We start from the raw sequence: 27,462 nt of genomic DNA, 5'->3' as shown, positions 1-27,462 counted from the left end.
TTCACTTATTAATTATCTTTATTACTGCAGATGTAAGATTTCACGGATGATAATTCACACTATCAAGCCAAGAATCGTCTATTCTCAAATTTATGTCTCTGTTTCAATACATCTCTCAACTATTGAATTACATTTTGAGATTCACATGTCTCAATATATTCTCGCACGATCTAATGATTGAAAGTACAAAATAGAAGAAGGATAGAGGATCCCATACTTACACTCCTTTGTAAAATTTAAAAAATATAAAAATATAAAAAAATATAAAAAGGTAAAAGAAAAATGTGAACATCTTTTTGGCCCAAAAAAAAAAACAAAAGAGTTTGGTGCAAGACATGGCAGCTTTCAACATCAGACAATAACATCCATGTGCTACCCTGCCTGTTTCTATGCAAAAAAGAATTCTAAGTTTTCAAGAAAATAAGTGTTTAACATTCTATGCACTTTGTGAAGTAAATGTATTAATGTAACGTGATTCCTTTCCAACCATTTTGTTTTGTGGTGCATTATATAGGAGCAATCAATGTTCTCTATGTCTCATCTGATGCAATTTATTGAAGTCAATTATAATTTTTTTTACTATAAAAATCTATATAAGAGCATTTGATATACTTCTATTATAATTTATTAAGTAAAAATAAGTATTTTTAAATTTTTTACTTTCTAATTATGAATTTTTAACTTTGAGAAAAAATTTACCAAACAAGGCCATAAACTCTCATAGTCCATGATGATTCATGTAACTCATCGATGTTGATCATTGTTAAAACCATTACTTTGAAAACCACACTTCCCCACATGACAAATCTAATTTGCATTTTGGTAATTAAGCACAAAAGCACCCCTGTTTTTTTTGTTTTTTTTTTTAATAAATATATAAATAAAACAAAAACTCTACTAACTACTAACCCAGAAAAATGGATCAAGAAAATTACCATAAAAAAGTCATGTGGTGAGACCATTCATTGATGTTTCTAAGTAAAATTGTGAATAAATTTATAGTAATACTGTACATAAAAAATTTCGTAAGGCAGAAAACAAAATAATTTCGAAATGATCAAAGACATCACACGCCTCCAAATGCACCCCAAATTGAAATTTTAGTGTATGAGAGGATTCAAAAATGTTATCAAATTCAAGAATGTTATCTAAAAATTCAAATTCTCTAAAAATGATGAGAAGCTTATTTTTTAACGATCACAACTAGAAACATAATAGCAAAGAAATGATAGAGATAAGAGATTGGATGAAAAAGAAGGCAAAGTCATCGGAGAGAGAATAATGATAAAACTCTTCCATGGATCTCTTACTTTTCCTCTTAAGGTAGATAAAAGAAAAGGGAAATTAGTTCTCTCTCAAGAATTGTCTCTCCAAAATCTATCCCTTGTGAAGCTATGGATGGGTGCTATTTATAGACATCTCATGATGTATGATGGAGCCTATGTGCAAGGCACATGAGGAGATGACCTCTCCAAGGATAAGGAAGGAATATTCCCTTTAACTACCTTGTCCGAGGAGATGACCTCTCCAAGGATAAGGAAAACCCCGAAGAGGAGATCAATCTCTCGACGAACCCTTCTTCTTAAACCTTATTTGAGAACATGTTATTTAGTAACTTCTTGACTTTTTATGAAAAGATGTGCAAAAAAGTAAAGAGAGTTATATGACAACTTATAGTAATTTTTTGACTTTTTTACTAAAATGTATAATCGACAAACGAAAATTTAGCCACACCTAACCAATGATTCTCAATCATTCCAAGGGGTCAGGGGTAGTCCCAGATGATGTCTTACCACAAAAAGGTCAGAGCTAGTTCAAGAGAACGCTCTACCGCAAATATTGATGAATCTCAGGGACCTCCTAGATCGTGCCACGTTGACCCAAGTATAATCTAGTTTAACCAAAGAGTGAATTTATCTCCACTCATCGTCCTCAAGATTGGGCCTCTTGTTCGGACTCCATTACACCCATGGTTCTGGTACGTAGATCCTGAAAAACTCCGAACCCGCAAATGTTATGGGACTCATTAATGGAGCAGCTTCTAAATTGCGCCCAAATCCGTTCGAAGCCAAGCGCTTCGGATCTCCAGATTCGTGGATCCGAACCATTTCGAGTCCAAGCTCAAATAGGTTTTTAGGTTCGTGATTCCGAACCCTTTCAAAACTAAACCAATACCTCAGAGAATGGAACTCTTCTGAAGTTTTCATCTCTTCTGAAAACAACGATTAACCCCCTCAATGATTAACCCCCTCAGACGCCTGTATAATCTGAGCCTCCTCTGATGGACTTGTTGAACCGTCTTTAGAGATGGATTTTCCTCAGCCCAATTTGTTAGCCTACTTGTGTACCCGTTTAATAGAATTTATTTAGGCTTATTTTGCTCGATTGAGCCCAATTAATTTAGTAGGCTCAAGTTAACCCCTCTTATAATTATTATATGTACCTAGAGAGGACAAAAGCTTTGAGCAATATTAAAAGACAATCCAAAGTTGCTTCACAATGCTGAATATGGTTAAAAGTCATTGCCTGGGGAATGAAATACACCTTGCCAAACATATATCAAATGCTAGAAACAACAGATGAACCTCGTTTGGTAAAAATGATGTTATTTCACAAGTCTGAAATCCATTCTCTGCAAACTAAATTCAGTTTCTGAGAAATATTCTTCTTACAAAAGAATAGAGCCAAAAAGAAAAAGAATCCAAGAAAGAAGATACAAAAACAAAACCCCCCAAAAAAAATTAAAAAATTAAGAAAAACCTTGAATACAGTAATGAACATAACCATTTTCTAACGGGGTTTCTTCTCTCCAGAATGAAGTGTGATTCTTCAAACCATTTCACACACGATTCATCCCATCTCGAGGAAGTGCAGAAGGAAACGCTCAAGTAGTGCTCTCAGCCCTCCAAATATTCCCGTAGATGTTCAATTTTCGTTGTACTGAAATTCTTTTTACCTATTCATTGAAGTTCCCCATGTTCATATAATTCATATTTACCACTTACAGACGCTATATCAATTTTCGCTTACTGAACCTGCTCACCGATCAAGTCAAGGCCAACCAACAAGAACGATATCCCCTGAAAGAGCAGGAAGTAGAAATGGATACCCTGAGCGGACAAGAGACTCCTTGCCGAAGCTGTTAGAAGAAGGAATGCCAAAGCTAACTCTTTCCTATATATCCTATTATGTTTCTTTTTCTTGGAAGCCTTCTTTTCCTGCTGTTTTATTTCCTCCTGCATTTCCTCTAAATCAGGCTCTGATGCAACCCGTTGAGGCTTTGCCTCTTTTTCAACCAGGGATACAAGATCGCCCTCGGAGGAGCGGCCTGATTTCTTGGTGACAACCCACTCATATGCACTTCCAAGTTGGAAAAGGCCAGAGATCATGGCATTGAACTTGGTCACCGACATTGTGTTTTCAAAGAGAAGGTAGGGAACGATGAAAGGAAATGATTTTGGGGCTGGGAGGATATTGAGAAACGACATGGTGGCAGGTACGTAACAGACGACCCAAACTGGAAGCTGAGCCTCGGGGATGAACATTGTCATGGGGAGAATAATGCAAAAAAGGGTGAATGAATAAAAGGGTAATATCAGTTTTCTTAGGAGGAAGAATAGGAAAATCATATTTGCTTTCTTCCAATTGCTGACCTGCACGAGCAAGAACAGAAACGGAATACTGTCAGTAACTAGAATTCAGCTCATTTTTTTGGTCAAACAAAGAGTTTCACACGCTGCAAATTCAAGCAACAAGTGTTTCAAAAGCTCAATACCTTTGATCGGATAATGTCCGGCAAACAAAGACGAAACAACTGCATAGGCCCAGAATGCCATCTATGCTGCTGTTTCCGGTAAGCTTCATATGATTCAGGTAATTCACATTGGCACTGGAAATGAAGCAAAACACAAAATCATTTACAGCTCAAAAAATAGAAATACTAAGGATACCGACAAGAAGTATCGCATTAATATACCTCCACATCATTGAGGAAGATGAATTTCCATCCATGGAGATGAGCCCGGACAGCAATGTCCATGTCCTCAACTGTGGTTCTCTCTAACCATCCACCCGAATCCTCCAAAGCCTTTATTCTCCACACACCAGCAGTCCCATTGAAGCCAAAGAAATTGAGGAAAACTCCATTCACTTGTTGTTCAACCTCAAAATGAAAAGCTAAATTAACGTGCTGCAACCTTGTCAGTAGGTTTTCATCCTTGTTCACAAACGACCACCTCGCCTGAACTAACCCTACTTCTTCGTTATCCTGCAATGTATGTCCCAAATGGAAGATTGGTTCAATTAGCTTAATTGCAGCGAACTTTAAGACAGATAGCCAAGCTACTCGATTTCCACATACACCTACATCAATGCACACTCAACATTGTTTGCTCAAGAATTTTCAAGAAAATGTGGTCCAATTTATGAAGTGTAATGAAAAACAATTTTGAAACCATTTAATGGAAGATAAGTTCAGTTAAGCTTAGACATAGATAATTAGCCAAGTTTCTCAATTTCCACATACACCCACATCAATGCAGACTCAGTATTGTTCAAGAATCTCGAAGAAAATGTAATCCAGTTTATGAAATTGTAACATAAACAAACTTGAAATCATTTAATGCAAAATAGATTTAGTTAGCTTAATTGCAGTGAACTTAGACAAAGAGAAGCCGCCAAGTTACTCAATTTCCACATACACCTACATCAATGCACACTCAAAAAATAGTATTGTTGTATCAAGAATTGTCATGAAAATGTGGTCAAATTTATGAGAGTATAAAACACAAAAAACTTCGAAACGATTTATACCTTGAAATGAGGAACTGTTTTTTGAAGAAAATCAGGGGTGGGTTGAAAATCCGCATCAAATATGGCAACAAACTCATAGTCCTTGACATAGCTGCAATTCATAGCAGACTTGAGATTGCCAGCTTTGTAACCTTGTCTATCTACCCGGTGCCGGTAGATAATGTTGGCCCCCTCTTGCTGCCATTTATGAACCTCCGCTTGGATCAGCAATTGGGTTGTTGGGTCATCAGAATCATCAAGGATTTGTATAAGAAATTTCGATTTAGGCCAGTCTAAATTGCATACTGCAGCAATAGATTGCTGATAAACCTGATACATCAACTCTAATTTCAGACCAAAAATTCTAAATTTATAAAATAATTTTAAAACCAAAAACAAATGGGTATTTCGAAATCCAAAATCTACCTCTTTTTCATTGCACATGGGGATCTGAACAAGAACCATGGGGAAGAATCCCCCATCGCCGGACTCGAGATCCAGTGGGTCACCTTTGGGAATAGGTTTAATCTTCTTTAATCGGATCCACAAACAACCCAAACAGAGCACTAACCTGTCCAAGCTCTGAACAAGGAAGAGCACTATACACATACTGGTAAGGAACTGAAGAGGTGGAGCGAGATACTCAACCCGAATCAAAACCCACCTCGAATACAACGAATCAAACAAACCCTTAACGTTTAATTGGTTAGCCAACACATACAGGTACTGAAATTGAAGATTTGGGGAACCAAAATGCCAACCCTTGAAATACGCAGCAATCTCAAAACCTAACAACACAACAGATAACCATAGAAACACCTTTATGCAAAAGTACATACGAGCTCGGACTTTCAAGTTCTCGGCGGATCTGGAATTGGAGTCGACGTCGGCGTCGGTTCTTCCGGCAGCAACACGGCGGTGGACGGCGGAGGCGACGCGGAGCATTGCAGAGCCAATGGAGGTGAGACAGCCGGCAGCGCGGTGGGCCTTGAGGAGGAGGACCCAGGTGAGCTGTTTGGCGTTCTTGTTGCGGGTTTTGTCTCGGCCCGTAGCGTCGGCGAAATGGAGGAGGAAGTCGTCGTCGTCGGGGGATTGGAGCTCGACCATGGACCAGTTGTTGGGATTATCCATCTTCACCACCACGGGTGTACCTCTGTGGGTCTCTTTCGACCACCAATCGAACGATGGTGCCATTTTTAGGGTCTGATCTCGAAAACCCACTACACAGAATCGGTAAAAAAAAATAACTCTTTGGAAGCTTAAGTTGATTCAATGTCGAAGACCCAGAAGTGGAAAATCTATGATTTTGATCCCATTTTCAAAGAATGGATAGAGAAACATGGAGAAAAAAAAGTGAAGAGGGAAAAGAGTGGAAGCTATGGGTCTTTAGTGCATAGAGACATTGGGATTTAACTTATAAGGTGAAGGTACTGAAGAGAGAGAGAGAGAGAGAGAGAGAGAGAGAGAGAGGCAATGACTTGGAAGAAGAATCCAAAAGAGCAACCATTCAAATACAGCTAGCTTGCAAAGGCTAAGAAGAAATCGCAATTGTAATAAGAGGAAGACAGAGAGAGAGAGAGCACAGGGAAAGTGAATAAAATATAATAATTCAAGTTATGGAAACAGCTCAACACGTCTTTGATTTTGATTCCAAAATGTAATGAAAAATCAGGAATTTTCATAACATAGATATTAATCAGCAGCACGTTCTCTGTCAATATCAACCCCCCTTCCAAATTCTCTCTGTTCTTTCCTATTTCATTCTAGATAAATTGCAAATATATCTTGAGATTTTTTTAAAATATAAATTAATGTATTTGGTTTAAGTTTTTTAGATTAAATTTTTTAAAAATTGAATTTTTTGATTTTTATATTTTTTATTTTTAGTGAATATTTTTAAAATTTTAAATATTTTTTTACTTTTTTAGATGCATCTTACTTAGATAAATCTAAAAAGTAAAAATATTTTAAAAATTAATAAATACATAGAAATATAAAAAATATACTGAATTCTTGTATTTTTTGTATTTTTGATATTTAGTGAATTTTTAAAAGATTTTTTTTACAATTTTTTTACTTTTTAGGTGTATTTATGTTAGATGTATCTAAAAAGTAAAAAAATTTCTTAAAATATTAAAAAAATCCAGTAAAAATAAAAAAAAACATGAAAAATAAAAAAGTAAAATTTTCTGAAAAGGATTTTTGGAAAAATGGAACCAAGCAAGCTGAATTATTTTTTGTGATTTAAAAAATTATAAATATCTCTCTGTTAAAAATTTTTATTTAACAAAATTAATTAAAAAAATGAAATTTTTAACTGTTCACCTATACAAAAAAATTATTTAAATTATTAATTGAAAGTAAAATTTTAACATTATTAAAAACTGTTAAATAACTTAATGATTTATTAATAAAATGACTTATTTGTTATGAAATTATAAACCTTGGGGGCATAATATAATTTCTAAAATTACAGGAGATAATTTATAATTTAAATAAATTTCAAGAGTGTGTTTGTAATTTATCCTTAATTTTAACATGCAAATAAATAAATAAATAAATAAATAAAAAATAATCAAATTTTGATAACAATTATAGTGTATAATTTATAGAATTGACAAAAGGGCCTTTTAACAGTGGATTAAAAGTCACTTTTTAACCATTTTTAGTCATATAATTCCTTATATTTTTTCACAAAAAATCAAAAAATTAATTTTTAAACATCTTCCTAAGACCATTTCCAACGGTTCATCAAACTTTGTATCAGATTTGAAATTTGGTGAAAAAGTCACTTTTTGGAGCTCCAATGGTTTCACCAAATTGGTATCAAAATGAGAATGGAACAAAAAATTCATCATACTGAGAACAGGCTCCAAATTTTACCATTTCACTGTGCGTTACCGTTGGGATGGGCCAACCGGTCAACCTACCGGTTGTCCAGCCGGTTGACCAACCGATCGATCGGTTTCCTTTCAAATAGGTAAGTTCAAACAAGTTAAAAAAATATATATATTGCCCTTACCCTTTTGATGCACGGTTAGAGCAAGCCATATCAGATTGAGAAAATTGATTTTTTTTTATTCAAATTTGATAAAAATTTGAGTTCACCATTGGAGAGGCTCTAAAACAACCCAAAAACAGACAGGGTTCTGGAAAAATAAAATGTGTGCTATGCTGTTGTTTTTTGAATTATTATATTATCAACTTCTCTACTTTATTTAAATCGGATAAATTACACTTTTTATATCTAAAATACAACCTTTTGTTCCATTTTTGTCTACTATTACCCGTAGGCTCGTTTGTTTCATGGGAGGGGGATTGGAATTGAAATAGCAGTATGATTCATTGATATTGTGTTTATTTTAGGAGATAGAGAAGAGATTGAGATGGAGGTCTAAATTAAGTTAAGCCTTCAAATGGGAATTGAGATAGAGAATGTGGAGGTTATATTAAAAAAATAGTCTGTCGGACTATTTTATTTATTTATTTTTATTTTTTACATATTGGGTATTTTTTTTAACATTAATGCTTAATTTTTTATATTTTTTGTTAAGTCAAAATCATTGTTTTATTTTTTTATATTTTTCTATTTTTTATTTTTTAGGCCTTTTTTTTTTTGAACATTAGCGTTTAATGGTTTTGTATTTTTTATTTATTTTATATAAAAATTATTTAACAATTCCTACAACAACAACTATTATCAAAATAAATACAATTTTACTTAATCCCCTCACTATCAATTCCCTTACTATGAATTCTTTTTATTCTATCTCTGAAAACAAATAGGGCCTTAAACTATCAATTTTTTTTAATACAAATTTTTATAGTAAATTTTTATTTAGCATAAGTTAAAATGAAATTTTTTAACTAAAATAGTCACAAAGAAATAAAATAAACTTTTTAATTCAAAAAAATAAAATATCATATTTAAATTATAATTATTTTATTTTTTTCTTATAAAATTTTTAAAAAAAATTAAAAAATCTATTTCAAATGAGATGTTTATAAAAACTAAAAAAATATCTCCCATTCTAAACTACTTGTATGATTTAGCGAGAAAAAAATACCATAATGATGGACACATACAGAATTGGAAAGCGTGCAGTGTCTTATACGCGTAACATAGTCTGTGCGGCTCATTGGCCCTTATCCCAAGCTCATATTATTGATGTGATTCATTCATATTGTAAAATCCGTTACGTATATTATTTACGATAAAAATTAAATTAATTAATTATTTATAATCTTAAAATAAGGTTATATTTATTTTTTTAAATAAATAATTAATATAACTTCGATAATTTATTTTAAAACAATTATAATTTAATTATGAAATTAATTATATTTAATTAATTTAATTTTTTATATAAATAATATATTAAACAAACTTTATAATATGAACAATCGATACCATTAAAATATGCTTGGACAAGGGCCACAGCACCACACAACATTTTTCCCAGATCTTGCTAGTACCCAATTTACATATAAAAAGCTTGATTTTTTAGTTATTTTAATTAAAAAAATAAAATAGATTAAAAGGTCATTAATAAAATGTTACATTTTTCTTATTTTATTTCTTCTCTTAAAAAAGTCAAAAATTCAAACAATTTATAATCCGAAATTAAAATAATTAAAAAAATTAAAAAGTTAAAAAGTCAATTTTACATTTCAAACGAACAGTACATGAAATACAGTAGGCTATATTTTTACTCCCAAAGTGATCTTTCCAGTTTGATCCTTAAAGAAAGGATTTCGCTACATATCCCTTACCAAATTATCAAATTAAACTGATCCAGATACTTTTGAGATAGAGAATATAGGAGTGAATAAATACAATAGACTGATAGAGATGTGTATGAATCGAAATTAAGACTAATTCAAAACTTAATCAATCATAATTAATTTCAAAATTTTAAAATTAGAATTGAACTAAACCAAATAGCTTGGATGTATAATGCGATATGTATTAGTTGGCATACTAATTAGTATATTAATAGGTGACGTGACATAATTTTAGAGATTTTAGAAGGAGTCAATAAAAATGTCATAACATATGTTAGTACATTAATTATAGTACCACCAAACTTGGGTTGATAGGAATAGAATTGTGGATTCATTTATACTTACACAAGTGAATCATTCCTTTATAAAATATAACTTAAAAACTTCAATCTTACATCATGAAAAAAAAATTAAAAATAAATAATATATAAACAAGTATTTGAACATGGTAAAAGAACACAATCAACGGTATTGAGATAGTGATCACTCCAACTTACACACAAAAGTAATATATGTTTCAAGATACAAATGTGTCGTAACATTTAATTCATATTCAGATATTCGTACACATGGTAATGCTACACTCAAAAAATAAAAAATAAAAATAAAAAAGGTGCCTATTATAGAAATTTTTAACATTTTACATTTTAAGAAATTATCAACTTTTAACTTACGGATAAAATTATAATATACACCCCTCAAATAGTATGTATCATGTGCATTTTATAATTATAGAAGAAAATGATATAATAGGAACCGACTATTTTAGTAATTTTTTTATTTTTTTATGAAAAGATGTGTAGATAATGAGAGAGAGTGATGTAATAACTTATAGCCTCTGTTTGGCAAGATGGTTTTCAGGTTTTTTTGGCTATTTTAGCCACAAAAAACAAAATAGGCTATTTTAGCCATAACAAACAAAACATCACATCCAACCCATAATCATTACATTCTTCTCTCACAAAAAAAGCCAAAAAAGCCAAAAAGCCCTTCCCAAACCAAGCTTTTTAGCCCAGGCTAAAATAGCCAAAAAAGCCAAAAAGCCAAAAAGCCAACCCACTTCCCAAACGGAGGCATAATAACTTTTTGACTAAAATAAGTAATCCCCAAATAAGGTCATTACTAAAAATAAAAATAAAAATAAAAAAGGTCATAACCAAGTACAAATAGTGCATACGGTATGTGGTGTGTATAATATAATTCTTCTTTAACTTACATTTAAAAAAATACTTAAATATAGGGTTATGAAATTGATGCGAAATTACTTAAATACAAATTGTCCCCAAAGTAGACGATTCGATAATATTAGCGATGTGAATTTAAATTGGAGCTCGCAGGAGGGAGTGTGAATGAATATAGAGAGATGAAAGCATAGAGAGAGAAAGATGGACAATTGTGAAGCTAATTGAGCCCATTTCAGATTTTATTTTGATAATACAAACCGTTCACATTTTAAGATATATGAAGTGGAGCATACCTGTAAAAAATTAAATTCATCAAATATTGATAGCCCTATCATTGAAGTACATTTATATATTTTATACACAAAATCACACTAACCATTCAATTTTTTTAAATACAAATATAATTAAACAAAAATATTATCGATATCTAATTAATTTATTTTTTTATAAATATATTATATTTGATTTATTCTTAAAATTAACGATTCAACTTATTAAAATAAAGTCTAAAATAAATCCATTAATCACACAATAGTGATCGCTTTGTTTTATGCACAGCAGTCAACCAAGTTCATGGAAAGGGGTTTAACCAACTGAGAATTCACAAAGATGAAGTTGATTCCACAATTCAATTTTTCTAGAAACATATTATGCACCGCTGTGGGGACTAATACCAGGTCAAAAAGAAGTTCATGGAAATATGAAGTTTCGGTCATTCCTTCCGTATTGGTGGAGGTGAAAATCTTTGCCGTGATTGAAAAGAATAACAAGTTGAATCTTCTTTATTATTTTGTTTTAGTAAATTATAAAAATATTTTTCAAATTTATTTAAAATAAAAAGTATCTTTTATAATTTTTATAATTATATCTCTTCCTTTCAAATTTTTGATTGTCTAATAAATAACAAATTTTATTAATAAATCATTAAATCAAATAATAATTTTTAATGATATCATAAATATATTTTAATTAACAATTAAAGTAATTTTATTATTATATAATATAGAGTAATTAAAGACTTCATTTTTTCTATTAATTCCGTTAAAATAGAAAATTCTAATAAAGAATATTAATAATTTTTAAAAGAAAAATATTTAAGACAATTAATTTATTACGTCTAAAAATCCCCATTAATGATGTATCTGACGAGTGTTAAATTTTGATTTATCAAATATTTTATCATGCAAGGTCTAATCTCAATGCCACATCTAAGGGCCCGTTTGTTTTGAGGTTAAGTAGATTGGAGGGGATTAGGGTGGTGGAGGTGTTATTTAGGCCAAGTTTGGTATACACAAAATAATTTATCTTTTTATCTTTTTTCCATCACATCACCTTTCTACTTTTCTGCACATCTTTTCGTAAAAAGACAAAAAATACACTTATTTAGATCATCCCAAACAACCCTTAATGTTGTGTTTGTTTGTAGAGTTGGGAAGGGAATTATGATGGGAAAGGTGATATAGATGGAGGTTGGGGAGATGATATTAGAAAAATAGTGAGGGGATTAGAAATTTTTTTATTTGTTATATATTGTGAATTTTTTTATAAATATTAATGTTTAATTTGTTATATTTTTTATTTATTTTATTATTTTATATAAAAATAATTTAACAATTTCTACACTAACAACTATCATCAAAACAAACATAATTTTACTTAATCCCCTCACTATGAATTCCCTTCATTCACCTCTGAAAACAAACAGGGCATTAAGGATTACAAATTAGGGGATGTAGCATTATTGTTTCTAAAATTATAATAAATAATCTATATTTTAAGCATTTTTTTGTGTGTGTTACTATTGGTCAAATAGCAATGTGTACGTTACTAAGGTCATCATCCTACCCAAACAGCACACAAACGGAAGGTTTGACGATCAAACAAGCCAACTTCTCGAAAAGAGAGGGAAAAAAAGGTGTGGGAAGATTTTCATTAGGAATGGCTTCCCTCTATATTATTATTTTTCATGTTTTTGTTATATAATTTAAATTATTTATCTTGTAGATTCAACAATAAACCTGAATTGTCTAAAAATTAATTTTCTCAGACATGAAGAAAAAAATAACCTGTTTCGATTCCCTTGTCCAATTTAAAATCCAAACTTAACTGAAGGTATGAAGGAAAGCAAAATGAAGAGAGTGGAAGAAAATGGTTGCTTTTCCTCTTGTTTGTTTACCAGAGAAACTGATTGGAATGGAGGAAGGAATCTATTTTTATTCATTGTGCATAAATAGTTAAACTTCTAATTCATTTTTTATTAGAAAGTGAAGATAAAAATGGTTATTTTTATTTATTATAAATTTCACAATATTTTATATTTATCGATTATTTATTGATAAATTATATTATTAGTCCCTTTAGTTCAAATGAAATTTTAATTTAAATAATTTAAATTTTACACATTTAGTTTTATTTTAATATGATCATTTCATATTAAATGAAAAAATATCACATTTAAATTTCTTCTCCAATTTTGAACGTCGGGACATGTCCTAAATATTACAATAAAACTAAAACTATAACATTTAAATTAATTAAATCCAAACGATGACTAAAATAATATTCAACTTAAATTAACGAAAATTTATTTAAAATAATTTTTCCATTAATTTAAACCTTTAAGTATCAGAACCCGCAGTGGAGAAAATACGGGGCATTGGATGCGCGTGCAGCAGGAGCGTGTCGTGATCGAGACGGTTAAAACTATGAATCGTCCAAAATAGCCTTAAGTCTTTACTGAGTCACCGACAATTTTGAGAGAAAGGTGCATGGTTAGAAAAGGGTAATTTCGGAAAATCAGCACTCAGAAGATAAGGTTTTTGTTAAGATCATGTAATCATAACACTGGCCCCCACTATTGTGTTCCGCACTCGGGTTAACTTACGCCTGCCCACAGTTGTACTAGCACGTATAGACTCGTCTCCTTTCAAAACATCTTCATACAATTTAACAAATTTTAATAATGTTTTAAATTTTAAAAATATGATTACAAAACATGCTTTTTAACTAAAATTTAAGAAATAAATTTAAAAATCTATATTTTAAATAAACCTAATAACATTTTTAAATTCTTCTTCACTTATACGTGTACGGTGAAAAATGTGTAACAAGTATAAAGATTTATTAGAAGTATATCAATTGTCACGCGTATGTGATGAGGGAAAATAAAGGTAAATTACCAACAAATTTTAATAATTGAACTTAATTTTCATAAAATTTTATTAAAAATAATTTTTAATAAAATCGTCATAAAAAATAATTTTTATGATGATTTTTTACACATGTCACTTAAAATTAATAATTAGTGACTTTTATCACGATTTTTATAAGTTGTCGCTTAAACTTATAATTTGTAACATTTTTCTGTAACGAATTTTTCAAATTGTCACTGAAAGTTAAAAATTAATATTTTTTTGTGACTATTTTTTAAAACTGTTGTTAAAACTTATAATTATTGACATTTTTTGTAACAAAATTTTTAAACTGTCGCTGAAAATTAATAAGCAGTGACTTTTTTTTAATAGGGTTTGATGAAAAATATCATTAAATCTTACAAGACCTACTGAACAATAAGTCCACCTATTTTGACTTCCACGTAAGTCCCAAAAAAAAAAAAGTCAACTCCACTAATAATAATAAAGAGTAAAATTTGAAATATTAACTAGATAGAAAAAACTATGTGTGTATCATGTGCACCTTATAATTATAAAAAAATATATTATATAACTTTATACTTTTTGAGTCATAATTTTAAAAAAAAAAATTATAACTAAATATCTCAAAATAATGTTATAACTAGAAAGAAAAAAAAATTGATCTAAGAGTACATATGGTATTGGATATGTATAATAGAATTCTCCTAACCGGATATAGTATAATATTAGGTGAGATTGACCCATATGTGTTTTTTGTCTTAGTATTCGTAGAATTATTAAATAATAAGCTGTCATGTAAAAATAATTAACTCTATTATATATTTGACAATTATATAATCATTTTAAAGAAATTACTATTTAAAAAACGATTTATAATTTTATTATTAATTAGGATTAGTTTGAGAATAGATTATTTTAATAATTTTTTAATTTTTTGATTAAAATATAATGTGAAAAAATTAATACGTTTGGAATAATTTTTCATTTTTCAACAAAAAAAAATATATAAAGTAGAAAAAAAAAACTTTGATTTTCTTATATAATTTTTTGACCTTTTGATATTTTTGTTACTAACTTTTTACCTATTATTATTATAAAAGTAATATTATGTAGTATAAAATAAATATCATAAAATTAATTCAAAAATAATTATATAATATACAATAAAACACAAACTAATCAAAAAGTAAAATAAAAAAATTAATAATTTTTTTTTATAATATTTCTTTCCTAATTCATAATATTATCATTATTATTACCCTCCCAAACTAGCCTGTAGTAAGTCCCGAACACCCTCCAGTTCCAGAGCCTACCTTGAGATGCCCTGGGATATGCTTTGTGAACATACTTTCCAACTGTGGCTTTGAGACTTGTCAAATCATTCCGTTTACAACATGTTTTAAAGTCATAAAGTTACATGACCTTTTTTTAGCACAAGTCATAAATGTCAATTTTGTGAAATTTAAATTAAATTTTCATAGTTTGGTGGGAAGATTTGAGAAATAATTTTAAAAAAATAATAATAAAAGAATATGAAATTTGAATAAAATATACTTATATTTTACTTAATTTTATACATATTTTTCCTTTCTTTTTTTAAATCTCTTCCCAAGTTCCCCGACCAAACACAACATTAGACTTTAAAATGTGAATTGATTTTTTAGTTATTTTAGATTTTATTTGGGAATATTATTTTTTAGCTTAAAAATTAAAAATTTATTAAAAAGGCCAAAAATTCAACAAATTATACACACACAAAAAAATTAAAGATTCTCTTTTTTATTTACTTTTTACACATCTTTTCGTAAAAAATTAAACATCATTCTAAATATATTAATTTTTTTACCTCATATTTTACTCAAAAAATCAAAAAAAAATATTAAAATAATTTGTTCCTAAACGTGGCATAGCTTGGGGCTAAAAAGCCTCATTTAGAATAGGCTTTTTGAGTTTTTTGACTTTTGAAAGAAAAAAAAATGAAATGATTATGGTTTAGATGTAACGATTTGTCTTATTAATTTTTAACCTATTTTATCTTTTTGTGACTATTTTAATCAAAAAAATCCAAAAAAATCATATGCCAAACGAAAGCTTAATCAATAGGCTAACCTATTAAGTGCTTGTTTGGCACATGAGTTTGGGTGAGGTGGAGGCTATTTTAGTCACAAAAGGACAAAATAGACCTTTTTTAGCCCAATAAAATAAAATTTCACATTCAAATCATAATTGTTTCATTTTTTCTCTTACACAAGTCAAAAAAGTTAAAAAGTCTATCTTAAACAAGATTTTTTAGCCCTACGAATAGTCAAAAAGCCAATCCGCATCCCAACTATAACACCCGCCTTCTTAATTAATTGCTAATCCTACGGTTTGTCTTATGTGTTTATATGTTGCTTATGCGCTTCGGTGTGTGATGATTATGCGTTATGTGCTATTTGAATGGTGTTATAGTCAATAGATATGATAGAATGTGAAATGAACCTATCTGAATCGTTAAACTATAAGGTTAAAATTAAATGTTGGATTAGGTGGTTAGAGCTTAATTCACCTTAATAAGATTAAGTTTGGGTTAAGTTAAATTAGGTTATAATGAGGATTGACTTGATTTAAATGAATTTGATCTAAATTAATTCAAGCTTAAAATTGATGAAGGAAAATTAGAGATAGATATTTTGTTATGTTTAGAACTCAAAAATAATAAGTAAGGGAGAGAAACCAAATCAGAGAGTGAGTGAGTTAGGAGAACAAGATGAAGACCAAGGAAAATAAAATAAGGAAAAATTGAGCAAATCTTCACCAAATCAACCATTGTAGGTAAGAATCTTCATTTGATCTCATAAATTGAAGTTGTATTAACCATGTAATCATAGGAACTAGGGTGAATTAAGGCATGGGGTGGTGTTAATTGATGTTAAAAACCCGAAGGAGAGACATTGAAAGAAATAGTTGAAAATTGTGTCATACATGACATTATTCTTGTTCAATCACTTGTTCTTGCTTGAGTTTTGAGTTTGGGGAGGAGATTCTCATGGATTTTTAAACATGGAACTTCTATATGCATGATTTTTTATTTTCTTCTCAACTTCAAGTTTTTGATTTTGTGGGTAGTAAAAAGGAGCTTTGTTTTAAAGTTATGATTTGTTTGGAGTTAAAGTTATGAAATTGAGTATGTTTTTTAGGGTTTTGGGCCTTGATTGTCGTGAATTTGAAGTTGGTTTTGTAAGGGAAAAGATTGCACTTTTCAGTAGATTTTTGGTCTGCAATTTCACCTAGACCACTTGAGTAGCCTGGGCCACCACATGAATGGCCAACTTGTGACAACCCTCACCTTTGATTAATGTTAAACTGTGATTGAGCATGATAAGTGATTGATTAGACTGAAATCCTTAATTAATTGTGTAAGTGTGTTGCTTAGAATACAATTCTATCTGTTTGTCATCGAATGATCTATTCATGTTTTGACTTCGAATTGCGAATTGAAAGCCTTATCAGCGATCGATTCAGAAATTGATGAGTGTTTTATGCTAATTAGGATTTATGTGATTTTATGGTAGGTTTAATTAAAATAATGATTTGGAATGATTAAATTAGATTAAATAAAGTTAATTACATCAGTTTGCATTTACTACCAAATTGTCATTGAGTGGATTAGTGCTAGGCCATTTATCTTAGTCTTGATTCACATGTGTTTGGCATCATTCTTCATCACTTTTCCTAGACCAAACGTGAGAGAGAGAGAATTGGGAGAAAATTGAGTTCAACAAGGAGTCTTGCTTGAGACTTAGAAGAATTGAAGGGAATTTGCATATTTGGGCTTCCATACTTAGAATTCAAGACCTAAAGTAGGAATTCATCTCCTTAATTATGAATTTGAATTGTTTCATGCATGGTTCATGGGAAATTGGAGTTTAGAGTCAAGAATAGCTTAATATGCTAATTAAGAGTCCATTCATGCATGCATGCATGCCCTTATGTTGGAGTTTTGAGGTTGTTTTCATGAAAATTATTACATGCATGTCCATGTTTTGGTTGTAGTCCATGAATTCACCATGACTTTGAGCTCAAGCTTGCATTTGATTATGTTTTAGAGCATTAGAGTTTATAAGAACTCATGCATGTTATGTTCTTGCATTATTCTTTAAGTTTTATCCAAAATTGTGTTCAATTACCACACATTTGGGCTTGATTTTATAAAATGATCTTTGAAACATGTTGTATTATGGGTTTCTACGTGTTTTCCAGAAAATTAGCCTAGAAAAATCGAGTTTGAAGCTTTAATGCATGAGTTTTGTGCTTGGGGATCAATCTGAAAATTCTAGATTTTTTATCCACGCTCGAGCGTACCCTCTGAGTACATGCACTTCCGCTCGTGCGTCGATAGTCATGCTCGAGTGTGAAATGCATATACCCAGAAGTTCTTGTGTTTTGCACTCCGCTCGAGCGAGGGACTTCATGCTCGAGCGTGGGTCGAGCGTCCATCGAGCGTGAAAAACGTACAACCAGTACTTTTCTTGTGTTTACAGTCCGCTCGAGCGGGAGAAGCACGCTTGAGCGGAGCTCCTTTGTCTGCATGTCCACTCGAGCGTAGGAAGCCACGCTCGAGCGAAACCCCTATTTTCAGCAAATTTTGAAAAGTGTTTTAAAGTGTGACTTTTGCATCCTCATCCCATCCTAGGCATTCCTAGGCCAAGTTTAAGGCATCTAATAAGAATAATGTTATAGAACCACACCGAGTCAAGTTTAAGGGCTAAGCTATTAATCCCAAGTGTGTAACTTAGTGTGTGTGTTCGTTCTGCAACTGTGTAGGGTTGGCACCCGAGGACGCTGACTAGCCTGCCTGTAGCCCAGTGCTCTGTGAGTAACAATGTTGTAAAGATACGTTCAATTATAATTATTTCTGAACGATTGATTGTACTGCTTTCTGAAATGACATCGTTTACTGAATGAATGTTTGTCCTATTTGTAAACTGTATTCGTGGCATCCATAGCAACTTACTGTTACTGTACTGTTACTGCTACTGTTACAGAGATCTCTGTCAGTTCCAATATTTGGAACTACTACTGTTTACTGTTATGATGACCATCAACTGACTGTTCAGTCTATTAAGACCTACTGTACTGTTTTGCTATTGGATGTACAACATATGATTACTATGTTTTCTAGATAACTGATATGGCATGAAATATGAGCCACTGATTGAATGACTGATTTACTGATGCAAATGACTGTTTTAATTAATGAAAGGACATTCATTCTTAACCTCTTTACACAGTTGTTATTCACTGGGCTTTAGCTCACTGTTTATATTTATATATAGGTGTCCAGGCACCAGACCAAAGCTAGAAGCGTCGAGTTAAGCTCTTGTTTTGTCAAGCCAACCTTTCTGCCTCACTTCGAGGTTCCAAGTCCGTTCAAGCCACGGCTGTTTTGGGGTGTTTCAGATTCACCCCTTTTGTTTCTGTTTTGTAATAGATGAATAAGACTCGACTGTACAGTTATGTTTTAGGGATTTGGTCCCTAACCCAGATGTCATGTGTATATAACGTCTGTATATATGTTTTGGTTATGAATGTGGCTTTGTTCATAAAAGTCTTTTTGCATTCAGGTTTCACAGCTCATTGGACATCTTTTATTTATTGTTTGGCTTCCGCCAGCCCTTTTACTCTGTATTATTGTTATTACTGTTAAGCAGGCCTTTGGTAATTACGGATTACTGGCCGGTTATGAAGCTAAACCCATAGGGGCGGGTTTGGGTCATGACACAACTCATTCTCTGCCCAAAGTGCATTCTGTTTTGGCACTGCAGGAGCAGCTATAGCCACTGCACGAGTGGTCACTCCACTGCTCGAGCGGCCTGGGCCACCGCACAAGCGACCAACCCTCTTCTGCTCAAATTTCAATTCTACTTGCACGAGCGGCCTACTTCACTACATGAGCAGCTAGGCCACCGTATGTTCGGTCAGTAGGGGCGGCTCAGTTTTGTTTTCCTTTCTGTTTTCTCTAACTGGCCTCCGATTGCATGGTTTTTAAGTGTTTTTCATGTGCATTTACATCTCATGAACACCAGAGAAATTAACAAAAAGGAAAGATTAGTGACTAAGTAATAGACCGAATAGGTTATGAAGTGATTGCATGAAAAGATTGTATGTTGAACCATTGTGCTTGAATATGTTTGTGTAGGTCAAACGCCGCGTCCTACCCACGTGTTCCAAGGAGCCAACAATGAGTAACAATCTTGTAAAGATTTGTTCAATTATAAGTATTTTCTGATTTATATTATACTCTGTTTTATGAAATAATGATTCTGTTCAAATGAATGATTGTCCTGTTTTCCTAAACTGTATTCATGGCATCAAAGACATCTGTTTACTATTACTGTTACAGAGATCTCTGTCAGTTCCAATTCTTGGAACTTCTGTTTACTGTATTGATGGCACGTCTATCAATTCTGACTGTTCGGTCTCCACAATCTACTGTACTATTCTACCACTGGATGTACCATGTATGACTGCTATGTTTTCTATATGAAATATGGATTTAATAAGCAAATGATTCTAATCTTTTGATTACTGTTAAAATTGATTGATTTGAATTATAGTAAGGACATCATTTTCAACCCTTTTACATAGTTGTTATTCACTAGGTTCTACCTCACTGTTTATAAATGTATGTAGGTAATCAAGGACAAGGAGGACCTTAGCAGAGTCAACCTAGCCTTTGTTTTGTTGAGCCAACTTTTGTACCTCACTGCGAGGTTCCCACTAGTCCAGTGTCAAGGCTTTTGAGTGGTACGAGAATCACCCTTTTGAGATCCATTTCATGTGATTTGAATGACTTATGATTTTTGTGTATCTTTTGATAATGAGATTGAAATCCCTCTTTTTGTTTTTGTTTTTGGTATACAAACTTCACATGGACTAATGTATATGTATGTCATATATGAAAATTCATTTGGTTTATTTAAGTCTTCACAGTTAGGTGGACGTTTTATTTTCTTAATTATTGGCTTCTGACAGCCCTATTACTGTATTACTGTTAAGCAGGCCTTTGGTAATCACAGATTACTGATTGATTATGACACTAAACCTATAGGGGCGGGTTTGGGTCGTGACACCAAACGAACCCTAAATCAAGTTTTTTCTTTATTGTGTATTTGTTGGAGTCTTTTCTATGTATCATTGTTAAGCTTGGTTTGGAACAGGTTTTTTTTTTTTTGTGATTTTTTTTTTTTTAACTAAAATATGAAATGAAAAAAATTAATATATTTGTGATGATTTTTTGATTTTTTATAAAAATTGTGCAAAAAGTAGAGTGAATAGAAAAGAATATTTGATTTTTTTAGTAATTTTTTTAACTTTTAAACTAAAATAATGAATTTCTAAACAAGACATCTATTGTCTGATAGTTTGATTTATATGGTGAAAATTTGTAAATTTAACAAAAAAGAAAATTGATAAGATTATCTTAAATAAAAATGTTAAAGAAAAAAAAAATAATCTAAACTTACATGTGATACAATGATAATAATAATAAAAATATATGAATTTATTTAAGTTCATTAAGCTTATTACTCTGAATGGAACATAATAGCAAAAAAATTATTTAATCAAATCTAAACAAGTAGTAAAAATCAAGTAGATTATAGAACTAGAGGGAATGCAATATAATTGAGTTAAATTGAGTGCTAATAACAGTTAATATTACTGCAAAACTTTAGACTTTTCAAGACAATCTTGAATTAGCACTCAATTTAAACAATACTATATTGATTATAGAAATTGAGGTGGTATTGTAACCTTATTTCTAATTGCAGGCAACTCTCGAAAGTGACATCTAACATACAAACCGACAAGTAAATTTGTGTGTAAATTGGTTGGCGAATAAATGCAATAGAAGAGAAGAAGATATATAGTTATTTACAATTCAATCATTCGTCACCTAATCATATCATAAACTAATAATAAAATGTTTATTTGTAAAATATTTTTTAAACTGCAACAGAAAATGGTAAGACCATAATATTTACCATTCAAAACTATCGTGAGGGCTTATAGAAAATTGATGGAAGTTTGGGAAGGGTGGTGGAATCCTGGGAATAGACCGTTGATGGAAGACGGACAAACAAACAAACAAACAAACAAACGAAAGTGATGATGATTGTTCATTAATATGTCATTGACCTTGATGAGTTAGGAGATAAGCCACGTGATTGATCAAGTTAGGTCGGTCTAATGCCTTATGAACTTGGCTGACGGACACGACGACATCTGGAGCCTAGGGTGGTCCAATGGCAAGAAGTGTTTTGTAGTTTCTATTTATTTTTAAGGCAAAATTACAAACACCATCGGAGGATTACTTAAATTATAAATTATTTTTTGTAATTTTAAAACTTATATTATATTCTATAAAGTTTCTAATTTCATAACAAATAAGTCTTTTTATTAATAAATTATCAAATTAATTAATAATTTTTAATAATGTTAAAATTTTATTTCAATTAATAATTCAAATAATTTTATTATTGTATAGGTGAACAGTTAGAAATTTTACTTTTTCAATTAATTCTGGTAAAAAAAAATTATGACAGGGAGATATTTGTAATTTTTCAAACTACAAGGGACAATTCGTATTTTAAGTAAATCTCCATGAGTGTATTTGTAATTTATCCTATTTTTAATTTTTAATTTTTAACTTCTAATAAGATACATGAAATATTATGCGATTAGCCGAGCAATAAAGATTTTACAATAAAATTTAATGTTTTGAGTTCAACTCATTTCATAAATAATTGAAGATTTATCTAATTGCCAATTTCAAAATTTTATAATTAGTCGAGATATACACAATATAATCTGAACAACAAATTACAAGAAAAAAAAATCACAATAAATAAAATATGCACTTAATAAAATATAAATATACATAGTCTAGAGAGAGAGAGAGAGAGAGAGAGAGAGAGAGAGAGAGAGAGAGAGAGAGAGAGAGAGTGGGGGTGTATGTATGAAAGTACGCATGTGAACAAGTTAAAACAGGGTCTCCACCACCCACATTCACCATCACCATCACAAGAGCCGGCAGCTCCCCCAATCGTGCCAGCAGGTATTTTCTCCGCAATCTCTGGTGCACCGCCGCAAGGTCTATTTTTTTTAAATTTTGACAATCCTACTACTAATATCTTAACACTAATACATACAATAATAAGCTAAAATAACACGATTGATTTTTAGCGGGTAAGGTTATCATTTGTAGTCCCTTATTTAAGGGTACATCAAATTAATTGGTTCTAATCTAAGAGATTGCCGCTTGCTTACTTTTTTTTTTTTTTTTTTTTTTTTTTTTTTTTTTTTTTTTTTTTTTTTTTTTGGGGGGGGGAGAAGATTGTAATATTTACAACACAAATGTATAATCTACTCTAGAAGACGATGAGATTCAAAATCTAAATGTTGTGTTTGGTAAAGAGACCTTTACCACTTAGGCTATCCCCTTGTCTCAAGAGATTGCCTTCTTCTACAACCATTCATGTCGGCTTACGAAAAAATAAAATAAAAATAAGGCATGAAAATTTGTCTAATCAAATGAGGTTGATTTAGTAATTTTAGTGGGAATAAGAAGACAGTTTATAATTAGTGGTTTAGGTTAGTGGAAGGGTCTTAAGAATGCATATATCTATATAATGTTTGAAGATTAATGGATGACAGCTCTCCATATGATTGATCCATAGGTTTTTTCAATAAAAAATGTAGAGAATTATAGAAGTTTCTTACATAAGATTAAGATTATAATTAAGAAAAAAAATTATTAAACAAAGATTAGGAAAAAAGGGTTTAAAGAGACATGTTGGACCCACTTTAGGTTCCATTTTTCCTGAATGGGGTAGGTGTGACATTGGTGTAAATCTTTTATAGCCATACACATAATGCTTGTACAACTGGATAGTCAATTAACATTTTAAAAGACATTAAAAATTTAATAGTTTAATTATTTAAACAATAATTAGAGACTCATAACAGTGTCTTCTTAAACTGTCTGGGTTCAATGACTAATACCCATTATGTATCTTTTTGATGAGCCTTTAATCATGAATATCAACCGCAATGATCTTATTTTAAATTTTTTAAATTTTTATTTAAAAAAAAAGCTCAGTATTTTTAAAATTTAAAGTGAGACTGCTTCTAGTGCAAAAACGTTGATGCTTCTGCTAATGCATGTTCTGTTTTGCATGATGGAGAACAACTTTGACTTTTAATTTTTTAAAATACAATATATTTCTTTTAGACTAAAAAAAATAGGAAAAATCTAGATCAATTGCATGTACAATGAATAATTTTCAAATTTCTGTACTCTATGGGTGTGTTTGATTGGAGGAATAAGTGGGGCATTATTTATTGTGCGGATTATATTGCGGGAGAAGTATTCAATCTGGCGTTTGTTTTTTTTTAGTCCGTTGGATATGGAGTCCGACCGGACTCCTTATCCTCCATATGGGGGATTATTGTATCCTAGGGGGTAGGCCAATTTTCGAGGGACTATCCATTGTTGGGATTAGGTGATAAAATGATCATTTTGACCCCTTACTATTTAATTATGTATTATATTTAATAAAATTCAATAAAATTTAAATGTCTCAATTTAAAAATAAAATAATTTTATTTAACTTTTTATTGATGTTTTATTTATTTAATTTTTTAAAATATTTTTTTATAGATATTTTATTTTAAAATTTTGTTTATAATTTATTTAATTTTAAATTTTAATAGATGTTTTATTTAATTTTATTATTTAATTATTATTTTTAAAAATAAATTTATTTAAAATTTTAATTAAAAAATAACAAATATTTTTATTGATATTTTATTTTATTAATTTTTTAAAAATAAATTTATTTAATTGTGTAAAAAAATAAAATAAAATAATTTTTTATTTAATCTAACTAAAAATAATTAAAATATTAAAGATATGCTTAATATTACTATTATTTAGTAAACAATTGAAAAATAGTAAAATAATCTTTTGCTCATTTATCATATCTAGTCTGTTCAATCAAACTTTGGATTCACTAAAAATAGTCATTTCCAAACGTCTAATCCCATGAGAAAACAAACATGGAATACACATCAAATCCAACCAAATAGTCCGGGAGATTCAATATTCCAAGATTCAAGTCCGATGGATTTTAATCCCCCTTATTCAGTTCGTCCAATCAAATTGATTGGGGAGATAATGGGAAGACTATTTATTATGCGGATTATAATTCGGGGGAAAGCATCCAATTGGGCATTTGTTTTTTTTTTAGTCTGCTAGACATGGAGTCTGGCCGGACTCCTTATCCCCCCATATCATATGGAGATTATATTATCCTGGGGGGTGTGGGACAATTTTGAAGGGACTATTTACTGTTGGAATTAGGTGATAAAATGACTATTTTGACCCGTTACTATTTAATTATGTACTACGTTTAATAAAATTTAATAAAATTTAAACGTCGTAATTTAAAAATAAAATAATTTTATTTAACTTTTTATTGATGTTTTATTTATTTAATTTTTTATAAATATTTTATTGATGGTTTAATTTTAAAATTTTGTTTATATTTTATTTAATTTCATTTTTTAAATTTTAATAGATGTTTTATTTAATTTCATTGTTTAATTATAATTATTCTAAAAAATAAATTTATTTAAAATTTTAATTAAAAAATAACATATATTTTTATTGATATTTTATTTATTTTTAAAAAATAAATTTATTTAATTGTGTAAAAAGTAAAATAAAATAAATTTTTATTTAATCTAGCTAAAAATAATTAAAATATTAAAGATATGTTTAATATTACTATTACTTAGTAAATAATTGAAAAAGGGTAAAATAGTCTTTTGTTCATTTATCCTATCCAGTCCGTCCAACCAAACATTGGATTCACTAAAAATAGTCATTTCCAAACATTTAATTCCATGAGAAAACAATCACAGAATACATATCTAATCTAATTAAATAGTTGTTGGCTTATTTTTCCTACGAAGGAAAATATCATAAATACAAGCGTGCCAGCAAGGATTGAAAAATCCTTACAGATTAAATTCAAGCCAATTATCTAGCGATTGCTTTGATGGTTCTTTTGCCAAAAACAAAGAGGACTTCAAAATTGCCAAGTGTAGAGAAAAGAAAAATTAAAAGAAAAATGAGGGAGACGGAGAAAGACGATTGAGTGAACAATCAAAGTAATAATTACTTACCTCTACTCCTATGCTTCGAAAAGGAAGTGCATAAAATGCTTCGAAATGAAAATGCTGAAAATAAATAATTCGAAATATAAATATATGTTAAACTACTCCTAAGATAAGGAAAATGACAAGAAATATTGAAATTAATTGTTTTTTATTATGAATTCTGAATCCTTTACAATGTAGCTATGAATGGCTATTTATAGGCAAATATTTGTAGGAAAAAACTTCCAGTAATAACTACACAATAACTACCTAAAACTACCCACTCTTCCACCTTCAGTCCCACAATGCCACATATCCCTCTATGTCTTCATAACTTCTTTTAACCTCCAATTCATGCTCCATGTTTTCCACTTTATTCTCCATCATCGTTTTACATTTCATAACTTCTCATAACCTCCAAATGAGTAGGAAGATGTCATATGTCCTGCAATTATATAAATAATAAATAATAATAAAAATTATAAATTTATGATGCCAACATTACCCCCCGCGACCCTTAAAAATGATGTTTACTTGAATTTTTGAAGGGCCAAACCAAGCACATGACTAATCTGAGCAATGAAGTGCTTCGAATGATATAATAGCACTAATACAGTGCTTCTAATGAGTATGAAATTATGACTAGATGTTGCGAATTATATATATACGCATTGAAAGGATATTATTGCAAAAAAGCTTCGAAGGATAACCACAAATTTTCAAGGCAAAGCCAATGATTAACCTTAGCAAATTGTTACACATGCTAAATAACCCACTTCAAAGGTGGTATAGAGGACCAAAATCATCATTTGAAGGTTGAAAGTGCCGACACAGGACGAATTACATCCTTGAAAATACTCGGTAAAGCTTCGAAGGTTCACAACCATCACTATTTTTTTCTTCGAAATTGTTGTTGATGCAAGATGGAGTGCTTCGAAGTTTACAAAATTATGGTAAAAGGGCTTTCGAAACAACTTTTGGCTAATATTGTGGTTATTTAAATTTTGTATGTTTTAGTTCATACATAATTAATAAAAATATTAATTTTATACTTCGAACCAATTATTAATTCTCTGAAGACACCAAAATCGTTGTTCTTCAAACCAAATTTTGTAGAATACTAGTTACATTTTCATGTAACAAATGGCTATAAAAATGTTTATCAGTAAAGCCACTAATTATTATGCCAAAATAGGCATTATTTGAAAATTAATTAATTGCCATTTTACATATATTTGAAGGGAGGTACACATTTCGAAAGCCTTCTCGTTTCATGTTACATTTCGAAGGTGTTTATTGATGACAAAACCACCCTTCGAAAATCACGTATGTTACTAAAG

General features: G+C 30.3%; 1 protein-coding gene across 1 annotated transcript; it reads right to left on the bottom strand.

Moving 5' to 3' along the window:
- Window positions 1-2,589: 2,589 nt before the first annotated feature.
- LOC114298903 (putative xyloglucan glycosyltransferase 12) lies at window positions 2,590-6,546 on the bottom strand. Its single transcript, XM_028243557.2, has 5 exons — window positions 5,218-6,546; window positions 4,813-5,121; window positions 3,977-4,267; window positions 3,776-3,889; window positions 2,590-3,653 (listed from the first exon to the last, which is right to left on the bottom strand). The coding sequence occupies exons 1-5, from the start codon at window positions 5,983-5,985 to the stop codon at window positions 3,027-3,029; spliced, it is 2,109 nt and encodes a 702-aa protein (XP_028099358.1). The 5' UTR covers window positions 5,986-6,546; the 3' UTR covers window positions 2,590-3,026.
- Window positions 6,547-27,462: the final 20,916 nt, after the last annotated feature.

This window comes from Camellia sinensis, chromosome 3 (genome assembly GCF_055761805.1).
Source record: "Camellia sinensis isolate YWXY chromosome 3, ASM5576180v1, whole genome shotgun sequence".
NCBI classification, from domain to species: Eukaryota; Viridiplantae; Streptophyta; class Magnoliopsida; order Ericales; family Theaceae; genus Camellia; species Camellia sinensis.
The sequence above is the reverse complement of the archived record's forward strand: the minus strand, read 5'-3'. Positions and strand labels throughout refer to the sequence as shown.